The 24,724-nt window shown below is 44.6% G+C and overlaps 1 protein-coding gene across 4 annotated transcripts in view; it reads left to right on the top strand.

The window, feature by feature from the left end:
* TM2D1 (TM2 domain containing 1) overlaps positions 1–24,724 on the top strand; it is a 289,363-nt gene that overhangs the window by 120,095 nt on the left and 144,544 nt on the right. For all 4 annotated transcript variants that reach the window (XM_086953299.1, XM_086953281.1, XM_086953306.1 and 1 more), the window contains exon 5: positions 8,567–8,658. In XM_086953299.1, the coding sequence (XP_086809425.1) occupies positions 8,567–8,658 (92 nt within the window). The remainder of the gene's footprint in view (positions 1–8,566; positions 8,659–24,724) is intronic.

The following is a 24,724-nucleotide window of genomic DNA, read 5'->3' as shown; positions in this document are numbered from 1 at the left end:
GTAACAATTGTGATATCCGTGCCCCCAAAATTTCCTCGTAAAATTATATATCTCCCCTGGTCGTCAGTGATCGTGTTAGTGAGTGTAAAGGGGGTGTTACATTTTATCAGTATCAGTACCCTCTAGCATAGTTTGAGAACGAGGATGTCACTCGGAATTGTGCCCATCTGTAACCTATTCTGCACTCTCGCTGCGGTGCGATTATGCGTTTCTTGAATGCATGCTACGTCTACCTTGTGTCTGTCCAGGTACGCCAGGACCCTTCTGATTTTCCGTGGATCTTGAAGACCCCTCACGTTCCAAGACATGAGTGTCAGTGTCCGAACCTGTGTCATCCAAGCTGCCACGGGTGTTGCTTGAAAGAAGGATCATTCTTACTATGCTGCGTGAATCCCAGAATTGCACAATCTGGTAAGTGGGTTGTGGTCCTAACTAGCGCTGCTTGGTGATTTTCTTGGCTGTCCCCCCTTTCCCTCCCCCCCCCACTTCGTTTTGAACCCATCAACGAAGACAATCTCCAAAGAATACCGACGTCCTAACCCCCCTCCCTTTGCATAGACTAAGTTTAATACTCCTCAAACAAGAACCAGTGTGATGTACACAGGTGGGCGGGAGCTGCCGAGCTTGTCCCCTCGTCAGAGCTCACTACTGTGGGGCCACCCAGCAACACGTGAGTGCACTGTAAGTGTGCAGTCTCACAACGTCCCCATATCCCATGGCAACATAATGAATTTTAGCATCTGTATTGCCAACATGTCATACGATATGATGCTTATCACATCCAATCATTCCACATTTCGGTGCGTTCTAAAGGTGACTTATCTGAGCCGCAAGCCCGCTTCTCAGCCGCCGCAGGATATTCGGTTCTCTCCGCACCCCAGATCGAAGCAAATTCTGCAACATAGTCTCATATTGTCAGTGCAGTAATGGTGCAACCATCAGCAATCTCTACGGGGTCATCCCCCTGGTTAGCAGTGTGCCCTGTTAGTCATGGTTGTTTCTTTGCAGCTGAGTTATATCTTTCTACGTCCGACATGATCTCTCATTCCGGAGGTCTGTCTCGCGGCGATCTTCTACGTTCACCTTTCGGTTTCCTGATCTGCAGATATTTCAGAAGTTTTTTAGGGTCACTGAAGATCTTTGTCGTTCCGTTGTCTGTGATTTTTAGCCTGGCTGGGTATAGCATAGCATACGGGATTTGCAAGTCTCTGAGTTTTTGCTTCGCTTACCCGTATTTCTTTCTCGCTTCCTGCACAGATTGCGTAAAGTCTGGATATAGAGCAATGTCCATGCCCTCGTGTCGTAGAGCGCCCATTTCTCTCGCCTTCCGCAATGCCACATCCCTAACACAGTAATTTAGTATTTTTGCTATAATGGGTTGTGATTTTGTACCCACCGGTGGTTTCGGAGCTAGGGATCTGTGGGCCCTTTCTATTAGGAACACTTCCGAGAACGTGTCTCTACCCATCAGGGTAATCAGGAGTTGCTCCACATATTTCTCCATTGGGCCTGTATTGGTCGTTTCCGGAATTCCCAAAATGCGAATGTTGCTTCCTTGAGACCTGGCCTCTAAGTCCTCAGCCGTGGCATTCAGCGCTGCTAGTTGTCTGTCTATCCCAGATTGTTTCGCTGTGATTTGGGTATTGGCGTCTTCCACATTCGATATCCTGCGCTCGGCCATATCAATCCTTTCAGTATGTGTGTCTAAACGTTCTGACATGCGATCCACTCTGTGCGTGAGAGAGTCAATTTTGCCATCGATGTTTGTCAGCGCCGTTTGTATCGTGAGGAACATGGACTGAATATTGTCCGCCGGTAGCCCCCCTGCAGTCTGTGCCGGCGGTGGGAGCGCCTGTTGGTCCTCTCCAGAATGGTCTTGCACTTTTTTTGATTGTTCAACATTTGTTTTTGATTGGTTCTTATCTGGTTTACCCATGATTGCTCAGGAGTGGTCTTTTCTCGCTCCTTGCCGTGGAATGCAGGACCCACGTCGTGCGCTGTGGGTGACGGCAGTATCGAACCGGTCGTCTCTTGTGGTTGCAGGTCGCAATGTTCGTTTGATAAACAACCGCTATGGACACCTCCAAGGCATCAGCCAGGCATAGCCGTGGTTGTAGACCTCCCTGTCCCAGCTGCTGATATTGGAGAACCACAGTCCACGCAGCAGCTATTTGGGTTACAGATTGTCACATGCTCGACCAGTCCGGTCTGCGCTAGCGGTCTCCAGGGCCCGGCACTGTATCTGTGTGTGCGGTGCAGTCTTCCGTTTGTCTCCCGCCTGGTCTGCGTGTTTGAGCATGGGCTACTTCACTGCTCACAGCACACACTCATGGAGGGGCCCACTACTGGGGAGGGGTAGGTTCACACACCAGTGAGGCAGTTCCGTAGACACAAGGGAGCTGTGCGCAGTTGGACAGCTGCTCGCACTCCCCGCTGTGTAATGTGTCTCAAAGCACGGCGCCCTCCTCCAGTGTCCACCCTCGGGAGGTCGTCTAGGCCTCGCAGCCCACTGGTGACTCACGCAGCTGTGATGAAGTCGGGGACAGATCCGGGCCTCAGTATTTTCTCGCTGAGCCCGTTTTTGTTCGCTCTAGGCACTCTGTGCTCAATTCAGACATGCTGTTATCAGTATGGGTGCCCCACGGTGGATCAGGCCGCCCGCCGTTTGTATTCGGTGCCGCCGTTGGTGCTTTCACATGTCTCGGTTCTCAGTTCCACATTAATGCAGGCAGTCTCTGTGGGCGCTGGCGCTGCCGCGTCTTAATTGCGTGTGAGGGGCTCAGATGGTGCAGCTCCGTCCATACCTCGAATTGGCTCGTTCACTGCCGTCCGGTGACAATGGTCCGTCTCGATCCGGGCTGCTTGCTGTACGTCGCGGCCCGGGTGCTCTCTCGAGGTCAGTGCGCCTCCTACGTCATCTCCGTGTAGGCCTCAGGATCATGCGCGGCTGTAATTTCGGTTCTGGTGATAGCAGCGCCACAAAACTTGCATCGATTGTGTCAATTGCAGCGTTTTAGTGGGATGGGGTCCCAGTTTTACATGCAGGATGAGGATGAACTGGGTGGCCGCTCACTCAGTGTGCGGCCATTTTGTGCTTTGGCTAGCTTTCCCCTCATCCCCCCACCCCCACCCCCTAGGATTCCCGGATCTTTACATCAGAAAAGAGCACAAGTATTAAAATAGCATAGTGCTGCCTCACTCATTTTCTTTTTGAAATGCTGCCTTGTTTCTGGCTGATGGAGAATGGGGCATGGTGTCAGAATAGGGCTGGTAAGGCCGGATGCTCCTACCAGTGCTCCCCTCACTCCGCTTTCTGTAGCAGCTACAAGGGGGCCCATTGTCAGGGTGGGCAAGGCTCCCTGGAGGTGGACATCGACATCTCTTCCTGCAGTGCATCAAGAGAGAGGCTCTATAAGAGAATAGAGCGCAAACAGATTAGCAGGGAGTGCCAAGCCAGAGCCAAATCAAGGATCTGGCTTGGTTGGAAAAGCACAATCATGAGCCAAGCCCCTGCAAATATTTAGCATCCAAATCATGCATCAAACATCATGACAAAAAGTTCCTTCAAAATGTAAAAAAGCTTATTTTGTTACGCTGAAGCGTGTCACCTTAGAGCATGAAATTGAATCACTGCATTGAGAAGTATTTATTAAATCTCTGCGACGACTCAGCTGACCTGCTGGACTGGACTTTAAACTGGACCTGCTTGAGCCCTGCTGGCCTCTGCCGGAGTGAGTTCCTGATCCCCAAGAGGCGCCTCCCCAGGTCCTGGACCCTTGGTTAGCTTCAGTTGAGCTCCTCCTGTGAAGAAAGGTAAATCCTGAGGTTTTGGGCTCTTCGCAACCATGAACTGGTGTGTTCGTGCAGAGACTACCACCTACAACAACCACAAGCATGAAGGTTCGGTGAACCTGACCCTTTGCACTGCAGTGACCAGCGGTAACGCAATATCTGCACTTCTCGCTAAAGTAATGACAGCCGATGGTGACTGCCAACGTGGAAATCCTGAAATTACCGTCCGCGATTCCAGACCGGCACTTTGTGCTTCAGTGAGTACAGCCTGCACCTCCCAGCACCGCTACAGCAATGACAATCCACGACTCCAGGCCTGCTCTCCGCACTAGAGCAATGAACTTCCACAATGCTGTCCCTGCTCCTCTTGGCCTCCTCCACCGCAAACCAAACTCTTTGCCCAGGACTGTGAAAAGGCAACTTTTTCAGTTGGAATAGCCTGGCTTTCTGTAGCCGGCTCACTTTCCATCATGGTCTGCTTGAACTCTAGCACAACCTGGTGATCACAAGTGGCACTTTGTATTGTTAGGTGCTATATCTGCCTAAAACTTTGAAATTGCATATCTCCAGTTCTACTGATTGGATGTTCGTTGTTATGGTATCCTTTTTTTGTGGATTTAATTAACTCTATTGTTCTAAATTGGTTTGGAACTTTTCTTTTTGTGTGTGTTCACTTCGTTATTATTGTGTGCTGCATAAATACTTTACACATTGCCTCTAAGTTAAGTCTGACTTCTTTGTGCCATGCTAGCAGAGGGTTAAGCACAAGTTAATTTAGTGACTTTTGTAGTTTACTCTTACAAGGATGGTGTAGTTACCTGAGTGGGGCTCCCCCCGCCCCTCACCCCCTCCAAAAAAAAACAACAATTTCTTACAACTGTTCTTTTTAGTTAGTTTTTAAATTACTTGCTGATTATTCCAAATTTTATATGAATCAACACATTTTTCAGCCATAGGGGCTAGCGCTGGGAGCTTTCTCAGTCACACAAATTGTAGTACACACACATTTGTACATATACTGGGCGTCTTTTGCTCGTGAAATATTTGTATATCAGTCCGATTGTGCTTCTGTCTTTAACTTTGTATGTGACTGGTACCTCCCAGAGTGGCATGTGCCAATAGGTCTCTCCTTTGGGACCTTGGAATGGAATGGGTCTTTTATAAAGCGCATGGCTACTCAGGAGCATCCCAGCGCTGAGCGGAAAAACCAGAGGAAGCAAGCCAGATATTAAGGGAAAAGCCAGGTCTTCAAGTGCTTCCGGGAAATAGAATGGGTGGGTTCACTGCGAAGGTGAAGCGGGAGAGCATTCCAAACTTTGGCGGCATTGTATGAAAAGAGCCTACCCCCGCTTCGGGCTCTCTTGATTCTGGGCACTTCTGCTAGCTGAAGTGTGTCGAAGCGGAGACTTCTGGGGGCTTTATATGGACGTATCAGAGCTTTGATGATAGAAGGTCCATTCCATTCCAGAGACTTATGGGCCACACAGAGAGCTTTGAATACTCTCCTGCACCGGAAGCCAGTGCAGGGAGTGCAATGCGGGCTTCGCAGAACAGCGGTGGCTAGTGCCAGTGAGCAATCTTGCCACCGCGTTCCGGACAATCTGGAGTCTGGCGACCACTGCAGTGGGGGCTCCCAGATAGAGCGCATTGCTAAAATCGATCCTAGATAGGATCAAAGCCTGTATTAAAAGCTTTTGTGCTGGGAAAGGAAGTAAGGGGAGTACTTTACGAAGCATTTTAAGGAGGCGTAACATGATGCGACCGTCTTCCTGGCTTGGGTTTTAAAGGAGAGATCTTGGTTTAGCCAGACCCCTAAGCTTTTTATTTCAGGTTTTGGGGCCGGAGCCAGTCCCATGCTGGCTGGCCAAAGTGGTTTGAGATTGACGCTTAAGTGATTTCCCAACGCCATCCACTCGGTTTTGTCGGCATTGAGTTTGAGGTGGGAAAGGCTCAGCCATTTGGCCACTTCCTCCAAACAAGAATGGAGGTCTGTGGGCGACTGGTCTGCTTGATTTAGTGCTACGACCAGCTGCGTGTCATCGGCATAGGGCACTATGTGGATTCCAAAAGGGGCCACAATATCTGCCAGTGGAGCCATATAAACATAAAAAAAGAGTAAAGCTCAGGGAGGAGCCCTGTGGAACTCCACACTGCAGAGGTAAAGGATCTGAGTTGATGTCTTCTTCAAACACCTGAAAACACCTTCCTTCATGAAGGATTGAAGCCAGGAGAGAGCATGGCCTGATACTCCTACATTCCTGAGACGGTGAACCAGAATATGATGGTTCACCATATCAGAAGACTCGCTCAAATCAAGAAGGATGATCTTTCTTTCTTGCTTCCTCCACCACTGCTAACAGAGCGGTTTCAGTTCCTTGGCGAGGACTGAAACCTGTTTGTGAAGGATGGAGCAAATCCTAGGACTCCAGGAACGCAGAAAGTGTATGATTCACAAATTTTTCTGCGATTTTGCTTACTCCAGGGAGGAGCGAAATAGGCCGATAATTGGCTAGGTCGTTGGGGTCCAAATGCGGTTTCTTTATCAGTGCTTGACCATAGCTCTCTTCCACTCTGAGGGGACCAGAACCGTGGCGAGAGAGGCGTTGATCACCCCAAGAATGGAAGGGGCGACAGTTGAGGCTGCCATTTTTAAAATGTGGGGTCAAGAGTGGATCCACTTTTCACGGAGGCAAGGATAGGTAGGAGAGAACCCAGGGTCAGGGGGTGAATGTCTCCATAAAAGGGGCATTCTCAGCTCGGCTGGAGACGAAGCGGTTAGTTATAAAAGCGTTGTCTTTCACAGGGAGAGACTTGAGTTTAGTTATGCAGCACATTATAAACAGGCTATGCACCATGGGTGGGACAAAGATGCTAGATGCTGGACAGCCTAAAATAAATAAGGCCAGCAAACACAAAGTAAGCAACTGTGAATTACAAAACATGAAGCCAACTGTCAGTAATAGGCAGAAGGCTTTCCCAAGGAGGTTTTAATGCCCTGTGTATATGTTTGTGTGCATGTGTATGTACTGTATGTGTGAGCATACCGGTGTGATATGTGGGTGTTTGTGTGTATATGTGTACATGTGTATATGTGTTGCTTGTGTGTTTGAGTGCGTGCACGTATTTGTGTCTCTATGTATCTGAGTGTAGGAGTATATGCTTTGTACGAGTCCGGAGCCTGTTCGTGCATTTGTGCCAGTGTGTCTGCATGTACAGGCCTATATGGGTGTGCACAAGCGTCAGTGTGTGTATATTTATGTAAGCGTATTTGGCCAGACTGGGATGTATGTTGGTATATGTGTGTTTACATGTATATGGCTTGTGTGTGTGTGAGAGAGTGAGCGAATTAGACATATAACATGAGATACAAAGGCACTAGCAAAGGGGGCTTGGGGGGGAGAGAAGTATAATTAGACAGAAAGCCCGAGTGTTGAGGCAGTGACGGATGAGAGCAAGAGAGGGAGAATAATGGTACAAGCAGCAGATAATCTGCCATGGCTATGTTGTTTGTGCTAAGAGATAGGCAGAATGGTAGAGGGGGTGACGTAGAAAAGAGGGGACAGTGTGTGTGTTTAGTTCTTACAGGATGGCGACCGGCAGAGACACAGGAATCGGATTGGCAGAGATTGGGATGGGAGACAGGTGTATCCACAGAGGTGGACCAAGACAGGGTTGAGCTGCACAAGTGTGGTTTAAGATGCACATAACACCACTGTAGACAAGACATCCAATATACATATCTGCAGGGGCATAGACTTAGGCACCAGCCTTTGCTGAGATAACACTACAGAGGAGGAGGAGGAGGAGGAAGAGAGAAGCGCAGGAAAGGGACAAGGCAGCTTTTACGAGAACTGCACAAATGAATAACTGCATGCATTTAAAATAGACAATATGTTCCCACTGAGTCAGCTTGCCACCACGAATGCCACATTGGCGCTTAATGAATTCTGCACAACTCACCTACAATACAGATCTTTTATGAGAACAAGACCGCCAGGCGATCTGTGTCTTGGAGGTTTAATGGCAGATCAAATATGCTACTGCAAGCGGGCCGCAAAAGTGGAAGTGCGACCAACATCTGTTTACAATTAATGCGAGCACGAGGTGCGTGCCCGATAATTGAAAACAGATGACACTGCTGCTCACTCGTGCTTGTGCTGTCACTCATGCTTGTGCTTGCATCCACCTTGTGGGAGCGAGCAGCGGCGTGGGGGCTATCTGTTTTCAATTAGCATGCACACCACTGCTTGCTCTCGCAAGGTGGATGCCAGCAGAAGCACGAGTGCTTGAAAGAGGTGACTAATTTCTAAAGGTCATCTCCTAGAGCAGGGAATGCTCCGTGCCTAGGCGAGACCTAAAAACAGACAAAAGCGTATTTGGTTGTGTACTTAAGTCATCAGTTTATATCAGTGTTGTCTAGTATCTGTTTTATTTTCACTATAGTACCAAATAACTCTAAGTATTTGGTCACACTTATTTAAAAAAAAAAAAGAAACAGGTCAACCATTTGTGGTAAAACAGTAACATAACTGACAATTCATGCACTGATGTGTAGTATTACGGATTGTTTTTAGAAATAATTTGAACCAGTTCATGGGTCTACTTCCTGTCACAGCTAGTCATTTTGGTAAAGTGTTTTCATGTTCTATGATTTGTTGCTGAAACACAAACTAATTTTCGTGTCGTATTATGTAAGTAGGTCCATTTAGCGGGACATATAGTTTAAACATGCTTTCTATAATATTGTTAATATTTCGCCTCTCTTTTGATGCAGAAATGGTTACTCCTACAAGGTTGCAGTGGCACTATCCTTATTCCTTGGGTGGTTGGGAGCGGATAGGTTTTATCTAGGATACCCAGCTCTAGGTGAGTACCTCTACCTGTATTAAGTACAGCTCACATTTTCATAATTACCATGCCTCTATTGCAACAAAGGAAACATTCCCACTGCATTTCTGTGTGCTTTAGGGTGAACGTTTTCTTAACTGACAAGAATGTGCCTTCTCTTATTTTGACATGACTCTTCTAGACCACTAAGAGCACTAGGGTGCTCTGTGGAGAGCTCACCTGAAATTCATCACATCAACGAGATTGGAATTCAGTAGGATTAATAAGGTTTGAAACCGCATCTATGCAACATTTATTTGCTTTTTGTCTTAATGTGCCTTTTGGTATCCTTTCATTTTAGCCGGCCAAAAGTAATCTAGTCCTAGTCCTATGAGCACTCTGCACCAAGAATACTGCACAGTTGTTTCTAGCGATCCCCCTCCTCTTTTTTTCATCTCGGTCTATGCCTGAATATTTCAAAAGGGTATTTTCCCCATTGTGCTTCAGATAAAAATGTCTGGCCGCCAGGTAACTGGAGTCATTGTGCCATGATGAATCAAATGGGCCAAGTTACAAAGGTGTCGAAATACGGCCAGTATTATGTCTTCTATGTCTACGTCGCGTTCCTATAGTTGTGCAAATTAGGCATTCCATTAAATCCTCTTTTTGGGGTAAGTTAAAAAGTCAAAAAGTTTAAAGGAAAGAAGTAAATAAAATATAGATGTTGCAAAATGAAATTGAAATTACAACTTCTTTATTCATGAACCTTACCCTTTACGTCTACGCAATGGGAGCTTGTTCACCATCTTGACAAAGGCTACACAAATAGCCGAAACACTAGTCTTTGAATAAACACACTGGAGTCTAATGAGTTGGTGTGCCGCTGTGTTCTACTCCCAGTGGGAGGAACATTTCACTTCAAGGATATTGTAGACTGGGCCAAGCCGTCTCTGGCACTGCGAGGCGGTGAGTGGCAATCTTGAGACACACTCACAACTCACAACTAACACACACACACTCGCCATTTTATAGTTGGGTCAGAGTAAGTTTCCATAGTAAGCGTTTTTTATTTATTTATTTTTGTCATTTGTTTTGCTAATAGTGCAGTTTGATGAATCTGCACAAAACAAACACAGCTTCCCTCCACCGCAGCTTCTTCAGGGTCACAAAACATAAATTTCCCATGTTAACTCAAATGATAACTTCGGGAATTATGGTTTGTTTTAATATTAGCTGGATATCGATATACACTTTAAATAACCTGAAGATAATCCCTGAATATCCACCTGATTGTTTGAGATGTGACGCTGGTGGCGGGATATTGGCCCCATATTATATTCTGCTACCCTAGACTAAATCTCTTTTGGAATACAGTTTTTAAATACTGTGTAAACAAATTGAATATTAAAGTACCACAAGATCCCAACATGGTTTTACTTGTGTATTTATCCTCAATGGGATTTTCAGGTGAGTTTTGTAATTGTATACCCGTTTCTATGCTCTTTGCTGGATCATTAATATTACAAAAAAGGACAACTAAATTAATTCAAACTTTTTCGGAATGCCTGGTCAAAATATATACAGTGAATCAGTGAGAACAGTATGTGCAAATCGTTTTTAGGCTGTACAAAATGTTGCTTAGACTATTAAAATCCAGAAGTTATAATTTGATCAACTCAGAAGATACATTGGAAAATAGCTTATCTTTAATTGATAATCAAAACACATCATTACAATGAACCGATTAAATCATCAAAAAGAACCCCACAAACAGTCACCCAAATAGTCCATTCATTTAAAGCCAGGCCTTGTAGCAGAATGAGAGCCTTCAACAAACTGGAGAAAGTGCCTTATGAATTACTTCTGCCAAGCCACTGTGGACAATAAAACATTTTCGGTGGACATTCTCCAATTATCTGCTCATCTTCATCAGGACCAAAAGTGAATTAACATCTCAGACAATCCTTCTCATAATTAGGCATCACTATGGTGATGTGAAGTTTGAGACCTCTAACGCAACAAGACCCAATGAAGCAAGGCTCTACGAGCAGCAAGGAAGCAATTCTACGAGGCACAATTTGAGCAACCTAAGGAAGAAAATGCATGATGCTTAGCTACACGCTACAAATAGAATCAGAGCTTGTAAATCAAATCCAATAAACAACCACCCAATCTCAACTGTAGTTCAGTAAATAGCAGCCCTCGGGAATGGCACCTACTGTTCTGTGTTCATCCTGGTTTGTTAAGGTTTACAAGAAAAGATTCTTTTTGCAACTTGAATCAAAGCATCATGAGTTTTTAGTTTTATTCTGCCTTCAATTGGACAATGTGGAATCTGAGGCTGGATCCTGCAGAAAATTTAAATCTGCGCAATAATTATTTTGCCATGTTGTGATGAGAGAAATTGGTAAAAGATCTGTTAACAGGTCGGGTTCTCCTTTATAGGGGAGTCTACACTTACTATAGTCATTAATTCTATACCAATTAAACAATATACCCAGGACATAAAGACCTTCTATATCAGTTTGGCAGCAATGCATCTCTTTTTGTAGGACTTACCCTATAAATATAGCTACCCCTCTATGGGCTGCACTCACTGAAGAGAGACATTCAAACCATAACAATTTGTTAAACATGGTAAAGTTGACAGACTACATATGAGGATGTGAGTGTACTGCAGAAAAATAATAGTCGGATTATGTCTAAATAAACCATGGTTTAATGGCCAGTAATTACACCAATTAAGCCTATTCACATTAAATACGAATTTCAAATTAACATAATATGAACATAAAGTGTATTTGCAAAGTGAATGGTCACCGAAGGGTATCTTGGTGCTGAATAACAGCTGTTTATTCTTACCCAACTCAATGGTACTCATTTTATCGACCCCAAAATGTTGAAAGGCTGAGTGAACTGCCAGGATTTGAACCTCTGACTTCTAAGCCACCAGGCCCCGATTAAATATAGTCCTATGTGTATCCATAATGAAATAATTAAATGCCCGTTGAGGTGTATTCCATCCTCACCTCCACTATCTGCCATACCCATCGAATCAATAACACGTTGATACATTGGCATGGCAGCAAATGTGCTGGTCTGTTATTATAAAGCGCAATGTCCTTATTTCCAATATGATTTTTAAAGTGCCAAGTGTTGCATATCTCTCCATCCATACCACCCCTTCATTGCAAAACACGAATAAAATACCCTGCCTGACTTCATTCAACAAAAAATAGTAGTGACCCATATTCGTAATTGTAAAATGCTTAGTGCTTGTTACTTATATAATTATAATATGCCAAAAAGTGTGATTCTCTGCCACCGGATCTATACTAACCATTTCATAACAAACCTTTACTAAATGTAGTACCAAAACTTCATAAAAAATAATTTGCTCTTTTGATTTGGTTCAGCTTAAAATTACTGTTTCCTAAATGTGCATCTTGGCAAACTCGAAGTCTTCCTTACTCTTAGACCATCAAAGTGCAAAAAAAATTTCAGCCCATGTTTCTCTGTTTTTCCTTACTTGAACCCCATAACTTTCACTCTACCTGTTCTTAAGTGCCACCCACGCTTTGACCCCAGCACAGAACCTCTTAATAACCCAGTTGGCACCATGACTTGGTGCTATTGCTCCCCATGATTCCTGTTGATCTCGCATCCCTTTATCATCAATCTTAACATCAGCATCATGCCAGAGTGACCAACATTATTCAGGAAGTCCTGTGCTTCTTTAACCCAGAAAAATAAAATTACCATTTGTAAAGAACCTTTACCGTAGCAAGTTGCACAAGGCGGCTAGAGTGCCAGCTGCTTGAAAATGCCTAAAATATTTGTGAACTTTCTATGCCTATGACCAGTTATAACTGCTATGCCTGAAAATAAATTGAACATTATATTAATTCTGGATTTCAAAGGCTTTTCCCGAATTGGTTTGGTGAGAATTAATGCTCTCACCCTCTAATCCTAGAATTTTATCCTAAGATATTTAGCATTCATTACTATCTTCCCGCATTACTGTGTGATCCTAGGTATATTCTAGGAAGACATGTCTTTATAAATGCCTCAAAATACAAGAAAACGCCAACATTGCTTTCTTTATGATGGGGTACACCAGTAATTCTTCCGAAAGGCTCGTATGGCTAGAAAAACATATGCTCATCTTTGGCTTCTTGAGACCTGCATTTCTTACAGACGCAAGGTTTCTTAAATAAATGGGCCAGCCTTTGTGGAGTCCATTACACCCTATGGGTCCTGTTCCTGTGCCTGGGGGAGGAGGGCGGATGGTGGATGGCGGCAGCTTCCCAGCTCAGGGAGCAGAGCGGGAGGGGAACTTCCAGCGTGCACAAGAGCTGCCTCGGCCATCTCCCTGGACCGGCGAGGAGGGAGCAAGGAGGCCAACAGTGGAGCAGTGATGGGAGGGCGAGAGTACGGGAAGGACGCTATGAGCAGGGAGAGGGCACGAGCATGGAGGGGCGTGGAGTGACCTGCCAGCAGAAGCAGCGGAAAGTACCTGCTCAGGAGAGAAAGGTTGGCAGCTCCCTGACAGGGCAGCGTGGGTTTGCCTATAGAGAGCCAAAGAGCTGCAGGAGCCTCAACGAGAGAGGGGGCATGGAGGAGGGAAGGAATAACCAGCGCGGCCACACGTGCCAGGTCAGCGGTGACAGTGAAAGTGCCGCTTTTGTAGCAAAAGTGTACCAGGGCCAGCGCGACCGTCATCTGTTTCCAATTAACTCGACCGCGAGACGCAGGCGCGATAATTGGAAACGGATGACGCTGCTGCTTGCTCCCAAGCTCCCTAGGCCAAGGAGAGAGAAGGCAGGACATGCACCCGCCTTTGGCCAATTGCGTTCTGTCTTTCTTAGAAAGACGCATGCAAAGGCCAATAGCAGGTCATGAAAAAAAAGCACATGCACGAGCGTGTGTTAAGAGTTTAAAGTCCTTACTAAAAGTCTCTCAGGGCAGCGCATGCGCGCTGGCTCAGGCTAGACCTAAAATGATAGCATGCATATGGTTTAACAGGGTTGTATTGATCAGTCAGACCCTTAACCAGACCTGTGTGAGTACATGATATGATGCAACACACCATGGAAGAGATGTCCTATCGACTTTGTGTTCTGTGACCTGTCTAATCAGGCAAAGGTTCTGTATGGCAAAGTCCTAAAATGGAACCTAGCCCCAATGTTTTCCAAGTCCTGTATTCTGTCTGTGGCTCCAAGGGTTGATTGTCCTTTACTATCTCTTGTTTCAGATGCATATATATGGCTATTAATAGCAGAGAAAAACTAGGAAGTTAGGCCCTATAGTATGGCAATTGCTACACTGCAGCCGCTGCTAGTCATTCACCAACTATTAGTTTTTACATCACAACATTGTGTCTGATCCATGTAATTCATTGTAGTTTTATCTAGTTGTCTTATATAGTGCCCCATGTTCGTATGAAGATTCAAAGTGGATTCCTGAGTGTCTTTCTCATTTTTTCCTATGATTTTCTCCCCACATTGTGATTTTGATGTAAAATTTGAAAATACTGCTTCTGTCCTTTAGGATAATGCTCCTGGCTATGTAGGGGTTAATTTGTGATGCGCATCCTTCATAATTAAAATGGCATCTTTTTACGTGATTAAAGCACAAACGTCATCTCTGAAAGAAAAGAATCATAGCTTTGAAAATATGAACAAATCATTTTGGCAGTGACTTGCAATGGCTAAGTAGGAGCTGATTTGATCTATTAACTGTAGATTTGCAGACTACCCAGTATTCTTTCACAACTCCCTGAATTAAATTTACAGTTGGAATGCTAAGATTAAAAAAAGGTTGGGAAGGGGATGGCAGGTAATCCCGTAAGGTGCACTGCCTATCCCGAGCACACCTTCCTGAAGCAGCTGTGGTAATCAAGTGTCATGCTGAGCAGAGCAGAGCAGAGTTGAGTTGAAGAACCAAACTGGAGTCTATGAAGAGAAAAACTTTCAGGCAACACCCGCACACACTGCATGAGCCATGATGCTGGCTGTTGTGTCACTGGAGCCGGCAGGAAGCTCACAAGCAGGATTTTTTCAGCATCTGGTCATTGAATCCCACAAGTGCCTTTAAAACTGTAGGCTTTAGACACCCTTGGCACCCTTTTGGTTTCCCAGTTACCCACCATTACTAAAAACGTCTGTGGTGTGGAGCAACACTGCCTTTTTTGGTCAGATCAAGTGTCAACACCCTTTCATTGCTGTTGAGGCAGGTGAGCGCCACAATAAGAGACAGTAAAGCTGCAATATCAAGTTTGTGACACTATTGTCTCATTTAGCCTTCCATTGGTTGGTAAGCTGTTATGGTACAATATTTGCAACTTTCTTCAGGGCATTGCCTACATGTTACACCACCATATTGGGAAAAATAGACTTAAGACCCTGAAGGCTCCAGAGTTATTCTTCGTGATCTCTCACCAAATTCCTGCAGTAAAATTTCCCCGGCAGTTAGACTGGATATATCTACAAAGGCACAGCTAAATAATCAATAAAAGGTATAATTCTTCATTAGTTGCTGTAATTAGGGGCTTGTGTCCGTGGTGAGCCATGTTTTTAGGCTACTGGCTTTGACCTGTTTATTTCTGCATAAATTGCTATAAACCACAGTTTGTCAGGGAGCTGTGAGACATAAAGGTAAATAGCGTTCTTTATGTTTTTTGTTTTGTCAGATGGTTAACGATATTGGGCGGCTGTGCTACCAGGAGCCAGATGGCCTGACTCGGTAAATTATGTTCACCTTGTAGGCATTATGTGTGCATAAAGAGAATCACATTACAGTGAAATAATGCCCATTGGTCTCCTTTCCCCTACTCTAAATCAGTGTCCTCCTTCCCATTTCCCAAAGTAATGAAGACTGCATCTAATCCCACTCGTAATATTAATGCAAACAAGGCGTGTAATGCCTCACAGACTGGCTCAAATAGGTCATGTCAATCTATAAATTCATGACTTAAAAGACCAAGCCAAATATCACAAATTCTGAATTGTTAATATCCTCAGCGATCCTCTTCATTGCTTGCCACAAAGCGCTACAGCTTGCATACCCAAGCAGTAAAAAGTGCTGGCAGTAACTGTCAATTTACGGACACATCTCCGAGTGGGCAGAACGAGACTGCATCAATGTATTTGCTTTCTAAAGAAAACAATCTATTAAATAAAGGCCTGTTAGATGTCTACTCGTAAAGACCTATTACATAATTAAATTTGGATCACAAAATAATTACTAAAGTCCTTACAACATGAATCTTTAAGAGTCTAATTCGTAGGGGTCAAAATGGTTTCATCCCCAATGTCAGTTATATACAAATTATCCAATCAAATCAATGGATTACTACATTAAACATCCAGATATTTCATCCACCAATATTTTATTAGATGTGGGAATAGACTTTGGTTTTGTCTAATGTGAAATGCAAAAAGAACAATTGATGGACAGAATGCTGAACAATGTCATACATTCACCCCAGTACAGAGATCTGGGCCTAAATCCATTGGGTTTTTTGCTCCCCATGCCTTTCCAGTTTGAACCCTGCCATATGCAAATCAGTCTTGTCCCTGCTCCCTATGGGAACACTCCAGCCAGAACTGCCAGGCCCTCCCTGGACTGGAAACACGCATCCTAGGACCAGTTTCGGGGTTTCACCCCTCATCAGCCAGGCAGCTTGACTCCAGTGGCATGGAGAGCACTGGACCCCATGTCTGGGCATACCCGTCCCACTGGGTGACAAATTCAAAAAGAACAATTGACGGACAGAATGCAGAACAATGTCATACATTCACCCCAGTACAGAAATCTGAGGCACAGGGTCAAGACTGATTTGCATACAGCTGGCTCCAAACTGGGGTGGCATGTTGAGTAAAGGAACAATGGATTTAACCCAGATCTCTTTACTGGGGGTGAATGTTTGATTTGCTCTGCATTCCGTCCATCATCTGTGTGTATTTTGCTTGGTCTAATGAGAGGTATTATTTACTATTTTCTGGGCATTTGGGTTTCCTGAACAATTAGTGAATCTAATCTCAAACGTCTAGCAAAAAATGCCTCCGGCCCAATTATAGTTAATCCGGTACAGGCGTGTGTGGTTAACATAAACAGAGACACATGACAAGGCTGTCTTATGTCCCTTATCCTCTCTGGCTGTTCATTTTGAACAACCTGAAAGATTGAAGGGCTATCATAAATGAAAAATCCTTTATGAATTTTGTGCAAAATAGCTGTAGCTATTGTCTCACCTTCATCCCCACTACCTCAAAAAAGTCACAGCAACTCCATCTGTACAAACTTGTTGGTGTCTCCTGCATAAGCAGGCTGTGAAGGGTGTTTCGCCTCTCAAAAAAGATTGGGAATTTATTCTCACTACTTTTTAGTGATGACCCAAAAACTAGTTAGACACATCCTAGTTCTCAAACTAAATATGGAAAGAGGTTCAGGATGCCAGTACTCCCATCAAATCTAATCTACTCCATTGAGGAGATTGACTATGTGCCATGGAACTTTAGGAAGCTAATTCCCATATCTTTTGGGGAAAAAACCTTAAAACTTCCCGAGCTTCACCATAGGGAACCAACTTTACCAGTTCTCCTATTTGGCATGAAATTTGCACGAAGAAATTTTTTAAAGTGCATAATAGTGGTAGTGGCAGATTTCTGAACACAGAAATTCATCTGTTCGTATCTAGATGATTGACTGTCAAAGCCTTTACCTCACAACAAGCACTTCAGCATTTCTAGTCTGACAGTCTCTACTCTGTGTCATAAAGGGTGACATGAAAATCATGAAATTTCAGCACCAACCCTGCCAGTTCATATACTACCTGAGAGCAGTATTGGCCACTTTAATTGCAAAAATAATCCTTCAGAGGAGCTGCTATTCTCGATCATTCTGAAGTGTCACAATCTTATAAAAAAGAAAATATCCGACTGTCAACAAGACAGATTTCATCTCATCTGGGCTTCATGGCAACCTGCATTTTCCTTGTCTCACATGCCCATCTTCCTATGAGATCCTTGCAGCAGTGCCTAGAGGACCAGTGTTTCCAAAACACAGACAGATTGAAGGACTGACTTACCCTGTCACTCTCTCTCTCTTCACACTACTCTGACCATCCCATGGTGGTACTGACATAAAAGAATCTCCTGTGTGAAATGTTTTTTTATTTCAAAACGTCCCAACTCAAACCGTTTGACCAGTGCCTTACTGATGGGTTTAGTGTGCATGTTAACCATCTTCAGATTCAAACGACTTGGTCTTCCTAGGAAATGGACTCTCACATTGGTTTCCTAGAACTAAGGGTTGTACACACTTATCCCCAAATGCCTTTCTTCTTACCTCCAAAATGTACTTCCTTCTTATTCCAACAGACGACACAACAACAATGCATTACTTGAACAAACACAAAAGGAAAGTGATCCAGAGTTGCGACACAGGAACAGCAACCTTTCAAGAAGTGGCTAATAGCCAGAAACTTGCCATGCAGTTCATATTCAAGGGTCTAAAATGTTCAAGCTGGTTCACTATTAAGGATATACGAAGTGGTTTCTAAATGTTTCATTTCTACTCATCTTATATGACTGTAGTTTCTCTCAATTGGACCCTTTTGATCGTGCATTCTAGGTTCTGCCAGCCAGGGACAAAAGTGAATGTCCTCCCTGGACTTGTTAGAGTAATTTCAGTACGCTTGTCCTCTGTGTCTCCTGATACCTGCCATCATTGGCAAGCTGACACACTCCAGGATCAAAATGATCCTCCGGGTGGCCCCAGCAGTGGTGACTCATAAACCTTCATCACCTATTGGACTGTCCACTCAGGATGCTGCTGTACAGTCCTGCTCTCGTTCACGGTTCAGGACCAGATTGTCCAATCCCGCCTTTGAATGTGTCTGCCTTGCTTGTGAACTTATTCCTTATGGACATTTCAGCCTCGCATCTGAGTGCATGGGCATTCTGAAAGAAGCTACGTGTCCATCAACAAGACTTCGTATGCAGGAGATTTTGCATCTGGAACTTCAATCCCTCGCCCTGTAAAGAAGCAGTATTACCATGTATCCATTTGCCCGGGTCAGGTTTGCAATTCCCTTTAGTTAAATTCCATTTGTCAGTTATTAGTGCTTATAGAAAGTGGCCTTCACAAACTTTTTTTTTAAACTGCTCTCATTGAAGCTATAACATCTGCACACGTGGTCATCGAGATTTCTGCATTGTGTTCCTTCAAACCTAACATAAGAACGAAGGGGTCATGAGCGCCCACCTGGTTTCACTCTAAGGTGATCTCAGATTTCCACGTAAACCAAACTAGTAATGCTTACTTTTTTCAGAACCTACTTCCCTGGCAGAAATATCACTGCATACATTTTATGCAAGGGGAGTATTTTTCTTTTATTTAGACCGTTCAAATGACATAAGAAAAACTAAACATGGCTATGGGCCTTTACACAAAGGGATAGAAATTCAAAATCATCTAGATATATAGTCTCTTGCAACTCATTGTGCCATGGGAAAACGAATCACTTTAGACCATAGAAAAAAGCTCCCTTCACTACAGGTAAAGCTGTTACCGCTGCAGAATTGAGGAATATTTTAATTGCAGAGGTATTTTTGTAATATTTCTTTATTAGCATTTTCATGGCATTCAGGTATACTCTCAATACAAATGAGGACAGTCAGAAAAACTCAATGTACATGGAGATGCTAGGCAGCCGTTGCAAGCAAATCAGCGAAAAAATTTACAACCAATGAGCCATGAATAACAGTAGAAGATGGAGGTAAGACAATGCAAGAACGGGGGAACATACAGCCTGTGGGTAAGAGTTATCATCCCCCCAGCAGTAGCCTAGTCCGCATACTACCTCACCGGTAAGAAGGGCTCTTCCGTCTGCTGCATCAAATATCTGCCCTAAGAGGAAACAGGTGTTGCCATCACATGCAGATCTTGCGCCTTAGTACCTGCGGGGCAAAGACTCCTATTCACTGTGTCAGTTTGTGAGACGGTGAAGGGAAGCACACCTGCCTAGTGAGAGAGATGACGTGCCTTTTGGAAATCGGGGCAAAACTCTGGTACAGCGATTTCCTAAAAAGGTCAGACATCGCAACCAGTACTTCACTTGGGGGATGGGGGGGATAGGAAAGGTTCTCACACAGCCTCATACACACATTTGATCATTGAGTTTGTGAATCAGCCGTTCACATTCCAACACGCTGGCCTACTCTACAAACCATTCTGTGGAAGTAGGAAAGGAGGGCTGCCTCTGGTGTTGCATAATGAATACTTTTTCTGAGTTGAGGGTGGCCTTTGTGAGCCATTTCTGGGTATGTTTGATAGGGTTCACGCTGACCGTCATGTTGTGTAAGAGTGCCAAATGCATTGAGGGGCAGATAAGCCAACCCTGAGCACTCCTTGTCTCTCGTTCAGTCACCCAGTACGGTTGGAGTGCTAGGCATAGCTAGAGAATCTATGGTATGGAATCTATGGCTCTACGTCTCTAGCCGGGAGGCATGTGACAATAGGCTGTCTCAATGTACTTTTTGGGGAGTCCAGTACCAGCTGTAAAGCAGTTTAAAGTAGTGAAATTTCAATTTTACTTCTCAGAAGCAGGTTATCATGCATTTGGAGAAGAGTATGGCAGCCATCTTCATTGTAGCCCCTGGCTAGCATTAACTGCCACTGTTGTCTCTGATTTCGGAGGGGCGCGTAAAATAGGTAGCTCATAAGCAGGATATTTAAGCCTGAATCCACTCCCCTGTAGGTCCATATACTGTTGTGTAGGGGATCGAAGAGTTTCAGTATTTAAGCCTAAGCAACTCACTTAGACAGTGCTGCATTTGGGTATGGGACCTAAATTGGCACAAGGGTAGGCCATGCTCCGACTGTAGCGATTAAATTGTTTTGAAGCCTGATCCATTGACTAGTTGGTCAATCATCCTAATCCCTGACGACCTCCAAAAGGGCCAGGCAATGGTATGGCCACTGATGCACACCCCTTGATTTAGCCATAAAGTGGCAAAGGCATGTAGCCACGGTTTTGTCGAAAGATGGGATGTGACAGCTGCCATATAACCAACATGGCTCTTATCTCTGGGTTGTCAGTCAGAAGCGTTCGGGCTGTATGTTTATAGAGATCATCAAAGGGCTGTCGAAGTTTAAAAGTCTGAGATCTGTGGTGACCCTCATGGGAAGGTCTGGGACTTTGGATAGTCAGTAATTTAGCTTCAAGACATGGTGGGCTCTATCACACGAAGATGTGTGGTAACTGTAAGTCCCCATTTTGCCTGTGAGTGTACAGCTTGTCCATTTTCAAACGGTGTTGCATGCTTCCCCAGATGAAAGATTTCATGGTGGATTCCATTTGTGAGAGCATGGCTTTGAGAATCAAGACTGGGAGCTTTCCAAACACCTATTTAAAGCTTGGGCGATGACCATTTTCACCTTCTCCGCACCAGTTTGCATAGTTCGGGTCTAAGCAAACAGGGAGAAAACATTGTCCTTCACCATGTGGGAGAGGCCATTGATCAGCAACTTCCCAAAGTATTTAATTCCGTTAGGCACCCAGCAGCAGTTGAGCCCTTCGATGCAGGCTCGATTGAGATATTAGCATCACCTCAGTTTTCAGTTGACCTTTTAACCGGAGAACCTGGAGATCAACAGTCGGACAAGAGCTGGTAGCGAATACTCTGGTCTTGTCACAGTCATGAGAATGTCCTTGGCATAGAGGAGGACTTTTATCGTGACACCACTAAGAATGATGACATGAATCAAGCTCATATTCCTGATTACCCGGGCCAGAGGTTCCAGGGCTTGCAAAATGTAGAAGTGGAGAAAGGAGGCACCTCTAACCTGTTCGTGTCTAATTGAGAAGCTACGCAGAAGAAAAACGCTGTATTTGAGCTGGGGCCTCTGATGTTTGATAAAACCAACCAGCTTTAGTAATAAATTGCTGTCTCAGTCCAAATGGCCGGAGTACTTTGAACAGGTATGCCCACTCCACTTTTTCAAAGGCCTTCTCCCAACCTGTGTCTGTGTAGCACCTCAGGAGGTGAGCAATTGTTCTAAGATGGTTCCTAGAAAAGTGGCCTGATATGAACCCAACCTGGAACTGATGTATAAGGGAGAGAATAACCTTTTCCATCCAGGCCATCAGGATTTTCGCCAGACTTTTTGACATCTAAAGTTGATTAGCGTTCTAAGCCTATAACTTCTGCAGTCTAGGGGGTCTCTGCCTTCTTTCAGGAGGAAGCTGATGATGGCTTTATTGGAAATAGCGCTCAGGCAGTGCGTAGTATCGGCTTCCTTAAAGGCTTCATGGAGCATCAGGATTAACATTCTTACAGTTTTCGTAAAATTCCAAAGGTTATCTGCCTTTGCCCAGTGATTTGTAGGTGGGTAGGTTAGCGATCTCTTAACCAATCTCTTCTGGTGTAATCCCGTCCTCTAAACGAATACGAACTTAGTTGGTGAGAGTGGACATGCAAAGAGAGTCAAAGGTGTCCCCCGGCGCCCCCTTCGTGGTTATGTGAAGCGAAGGGCATGTAGAAGAATTTGTAGTAGGAATTGCAGATATTCCTAAGGCAGCCACCTGGAAGTCTGTGTAAACCTCTACTGGACATTACTGTCTTACAGCCAAGAGCCCAAGTACAGCAGGCCTCCTTAAGAAATCTCTTTGCATAGTTAATTAATTTTTCTGTTTTCCCTGCCAATGCTTTTAGTAGGATTGTGTGCTTTTATTCTATTTAGTGCTTACAGTTATCACTGGAGATTCCCAGAAGGAGAAGGAATGGTTGGTTATCTGTTATCGGACATCTGACAGAGACTTCTAGCCGCAGATTCCCTACCTTAGAATTATCCCCAGTCAGACTGGATATGAATTTTTTTGTGAGCAGTTCATGTCTGTGTGACGTTTTCCACACCGAAGGTGGCATGTGTGGTGTCTTTATAGGCCCATGCTAGCCTGCTGACATCAGTTCTTGCCATTTTAGCGCTAGTCATTGCAGATCCAGAGAGTGCTACCCCCACTCATTTTTTTTTTTTTAACCTTTTTTTTCGACTTTGTCGCTGTTTTATGATATCTTTCTCTTGGTGTGGCGGGGGAGTAGGTGAATTCCTAGAAAAAAGAAAACACATAAAGCATATTGGAGGAAACAAATTAATAAAAAATGTTAGTTAAGGAAAATCATTTATAACGAAACACCAAAACATCGAACATTATTGGAAATATTTTAATGGAAGTGCATTTCAATCGAAAATGCTACAGTGTAAAGTTGAAATGAAAACACTGTTTAATCGAAATTACAGTACAAGAAGTAGTGTCATTAGTGATTCATTTAATTTTAAGCAACTAAGAAACCAGTATAAAATGTTAATTTTTAAATAATGGCACTATAAATAGAACCCCTAAAGAAAAGGTTAAATTCACATGCAGCACCCATAGCTATTGAAACAAGCACTGGCGTTGCCAATAGGTCTCGCAGTAGGAAAGTTTGAGCTATTACAATTGCAAATAACAATGCCTTTTATTTTTGTTTTCATTTTAAAAACATAAAGGGCTTTGTCATTTACAAAACCAATAGCTCCAACTTTCCTACTGCAAGACCTAGTGTGCACTGCACAGTGTGGGTGAAAGTGGCACTGCGTGGGTGTGAGTGGCTTTGAGTGAGTGGCGTTGCATGGGTGAGTGGCGTTGCGTGGGTGAGTGGCGTTGCGTGGGTGAGTGGCGTTGCCTGGGTGAGTGGCGTTGCGTGGGTGAGTGTTGTCGCGTGTGTGAGTTGCGTTGCGTGTGTGAGTGGCATTGCATGGGTGAGTGTGGCGTTGCGTGTGTGAGAGTGGGCTTGCGTTTGTGAGTGGCGTTGCGTGTGTGAGTTGCGTTGCGTATGTGAGTGGCATTGCATGGGTGAGTGTGGCGTTGCGTGTGTGAGTGGGCTTGTGTGAGTGGCGTTGTGTGTCTGAAAGTGGTGCTGTGTGGGTAAAAGTGCCACTGCGTGGTTGTGAGTGGATTTGCGTGAGTGAGTGGCGTTGCGTGGTTGAGTGGCGTTGCATGTGTGAGTGTTGCGTTGGTGAGTGGCGTTGCATGTATGAGTGGCGTTGCATGTGTGAGTGGCGTTGCGTGGATGAGTGGCGTTGCGTGGATGAGTGGCGTTGCGTGGATGAGTGGCGTTGCGTGGATGAGTGGCGTTGCGTGTGAGTGGGGTTGCGTGGGTGAGTTGTGTTGCGTGTGTGAGTGGTGTTGCTTGGGTGAGTGGCGTTGCGTGGGTGATAGTGGGCTTGCGTGGGTGTGAGTGGCGTTGCGTGTCTGAAAGTCTATTACTGGGTCACTTGCTTCGCCACTCGTCATGATCCCCGCATGTCCGCTTCCCACACTTGCTTAATTTTTATTAATATTGCTGCAAAGGCCCAGGGATAGCACACTGCTACCGGAGTGCTTGCTTCTGTTGCTTTGCATAACATCATGCATACTTGTTTTTAAATTTACTATTCTAGTGAAAGCTGATTGCGGTCTACTTTTAGGGTCTTGTGGCGTGTCACTGTAAAGAAAAGTTGCATTTTACTAGCTGATACCTCATGTGATTGCATCTTCACTTGTAAATCCAGTGTATTTCACCAGCGCATTCATACCCTGGATAAAGTGGGATTTGATACTGTACATATTTTTTATGTATTACAATGCTCTGCACCTAGTGGTGCATATTAATTCAAGAAAAAATATTGCACCCTGTTAATATGTGAGTGGCATAACCTCATAGATCCCTGTTTCAGTTCCGAGGCCTTGTTCTCTCACCATGCACACTATATACCTGTGTTTTTTTAATGATGTCTTCTACTTAATTTTCCCCGAACATACTCAACTTTGTTTTAATTTGGGGGGCTGTGGCTTGCCACCTTGAAGATGGCAGACGCGTGAGCGACTAGCTCCGCACTGGCCTGTCTTTTATCTGGCTCGAGAGGGTGCAAATTACGGGCCCCGTGTTCCACAGCACCTGGACTGACTTCCTGGGGCCAGTGCTGAGGTAGTTAACATGGCTTGGGAGGCGGCGGCGGCTGGGGTCACACACAAACCTGGGAGTGCCGACCCGGCTCTTGGCCTTCACTCTGAGTG

The sequence above is a fragment of the Lissotriton vulgaris genome, chromosome 1_1 (genome assembly GCF_964263255.1).
Source record: "Lissotriton vulgaris chromosome 1_1, aLisVul1.2, whole genome shotgun sequence".
NCBI lineage: Eukaryota > Metazoa > Chordata > Amphibia > Caudata > Salamandridae > Lissotriton > Lissotriton vulgaris.
The sequence above is the reverse complement of the archived record's forward strand: the minus strand, read 5'-3'. Positions and strand labels throughout refer to the sequence as shown.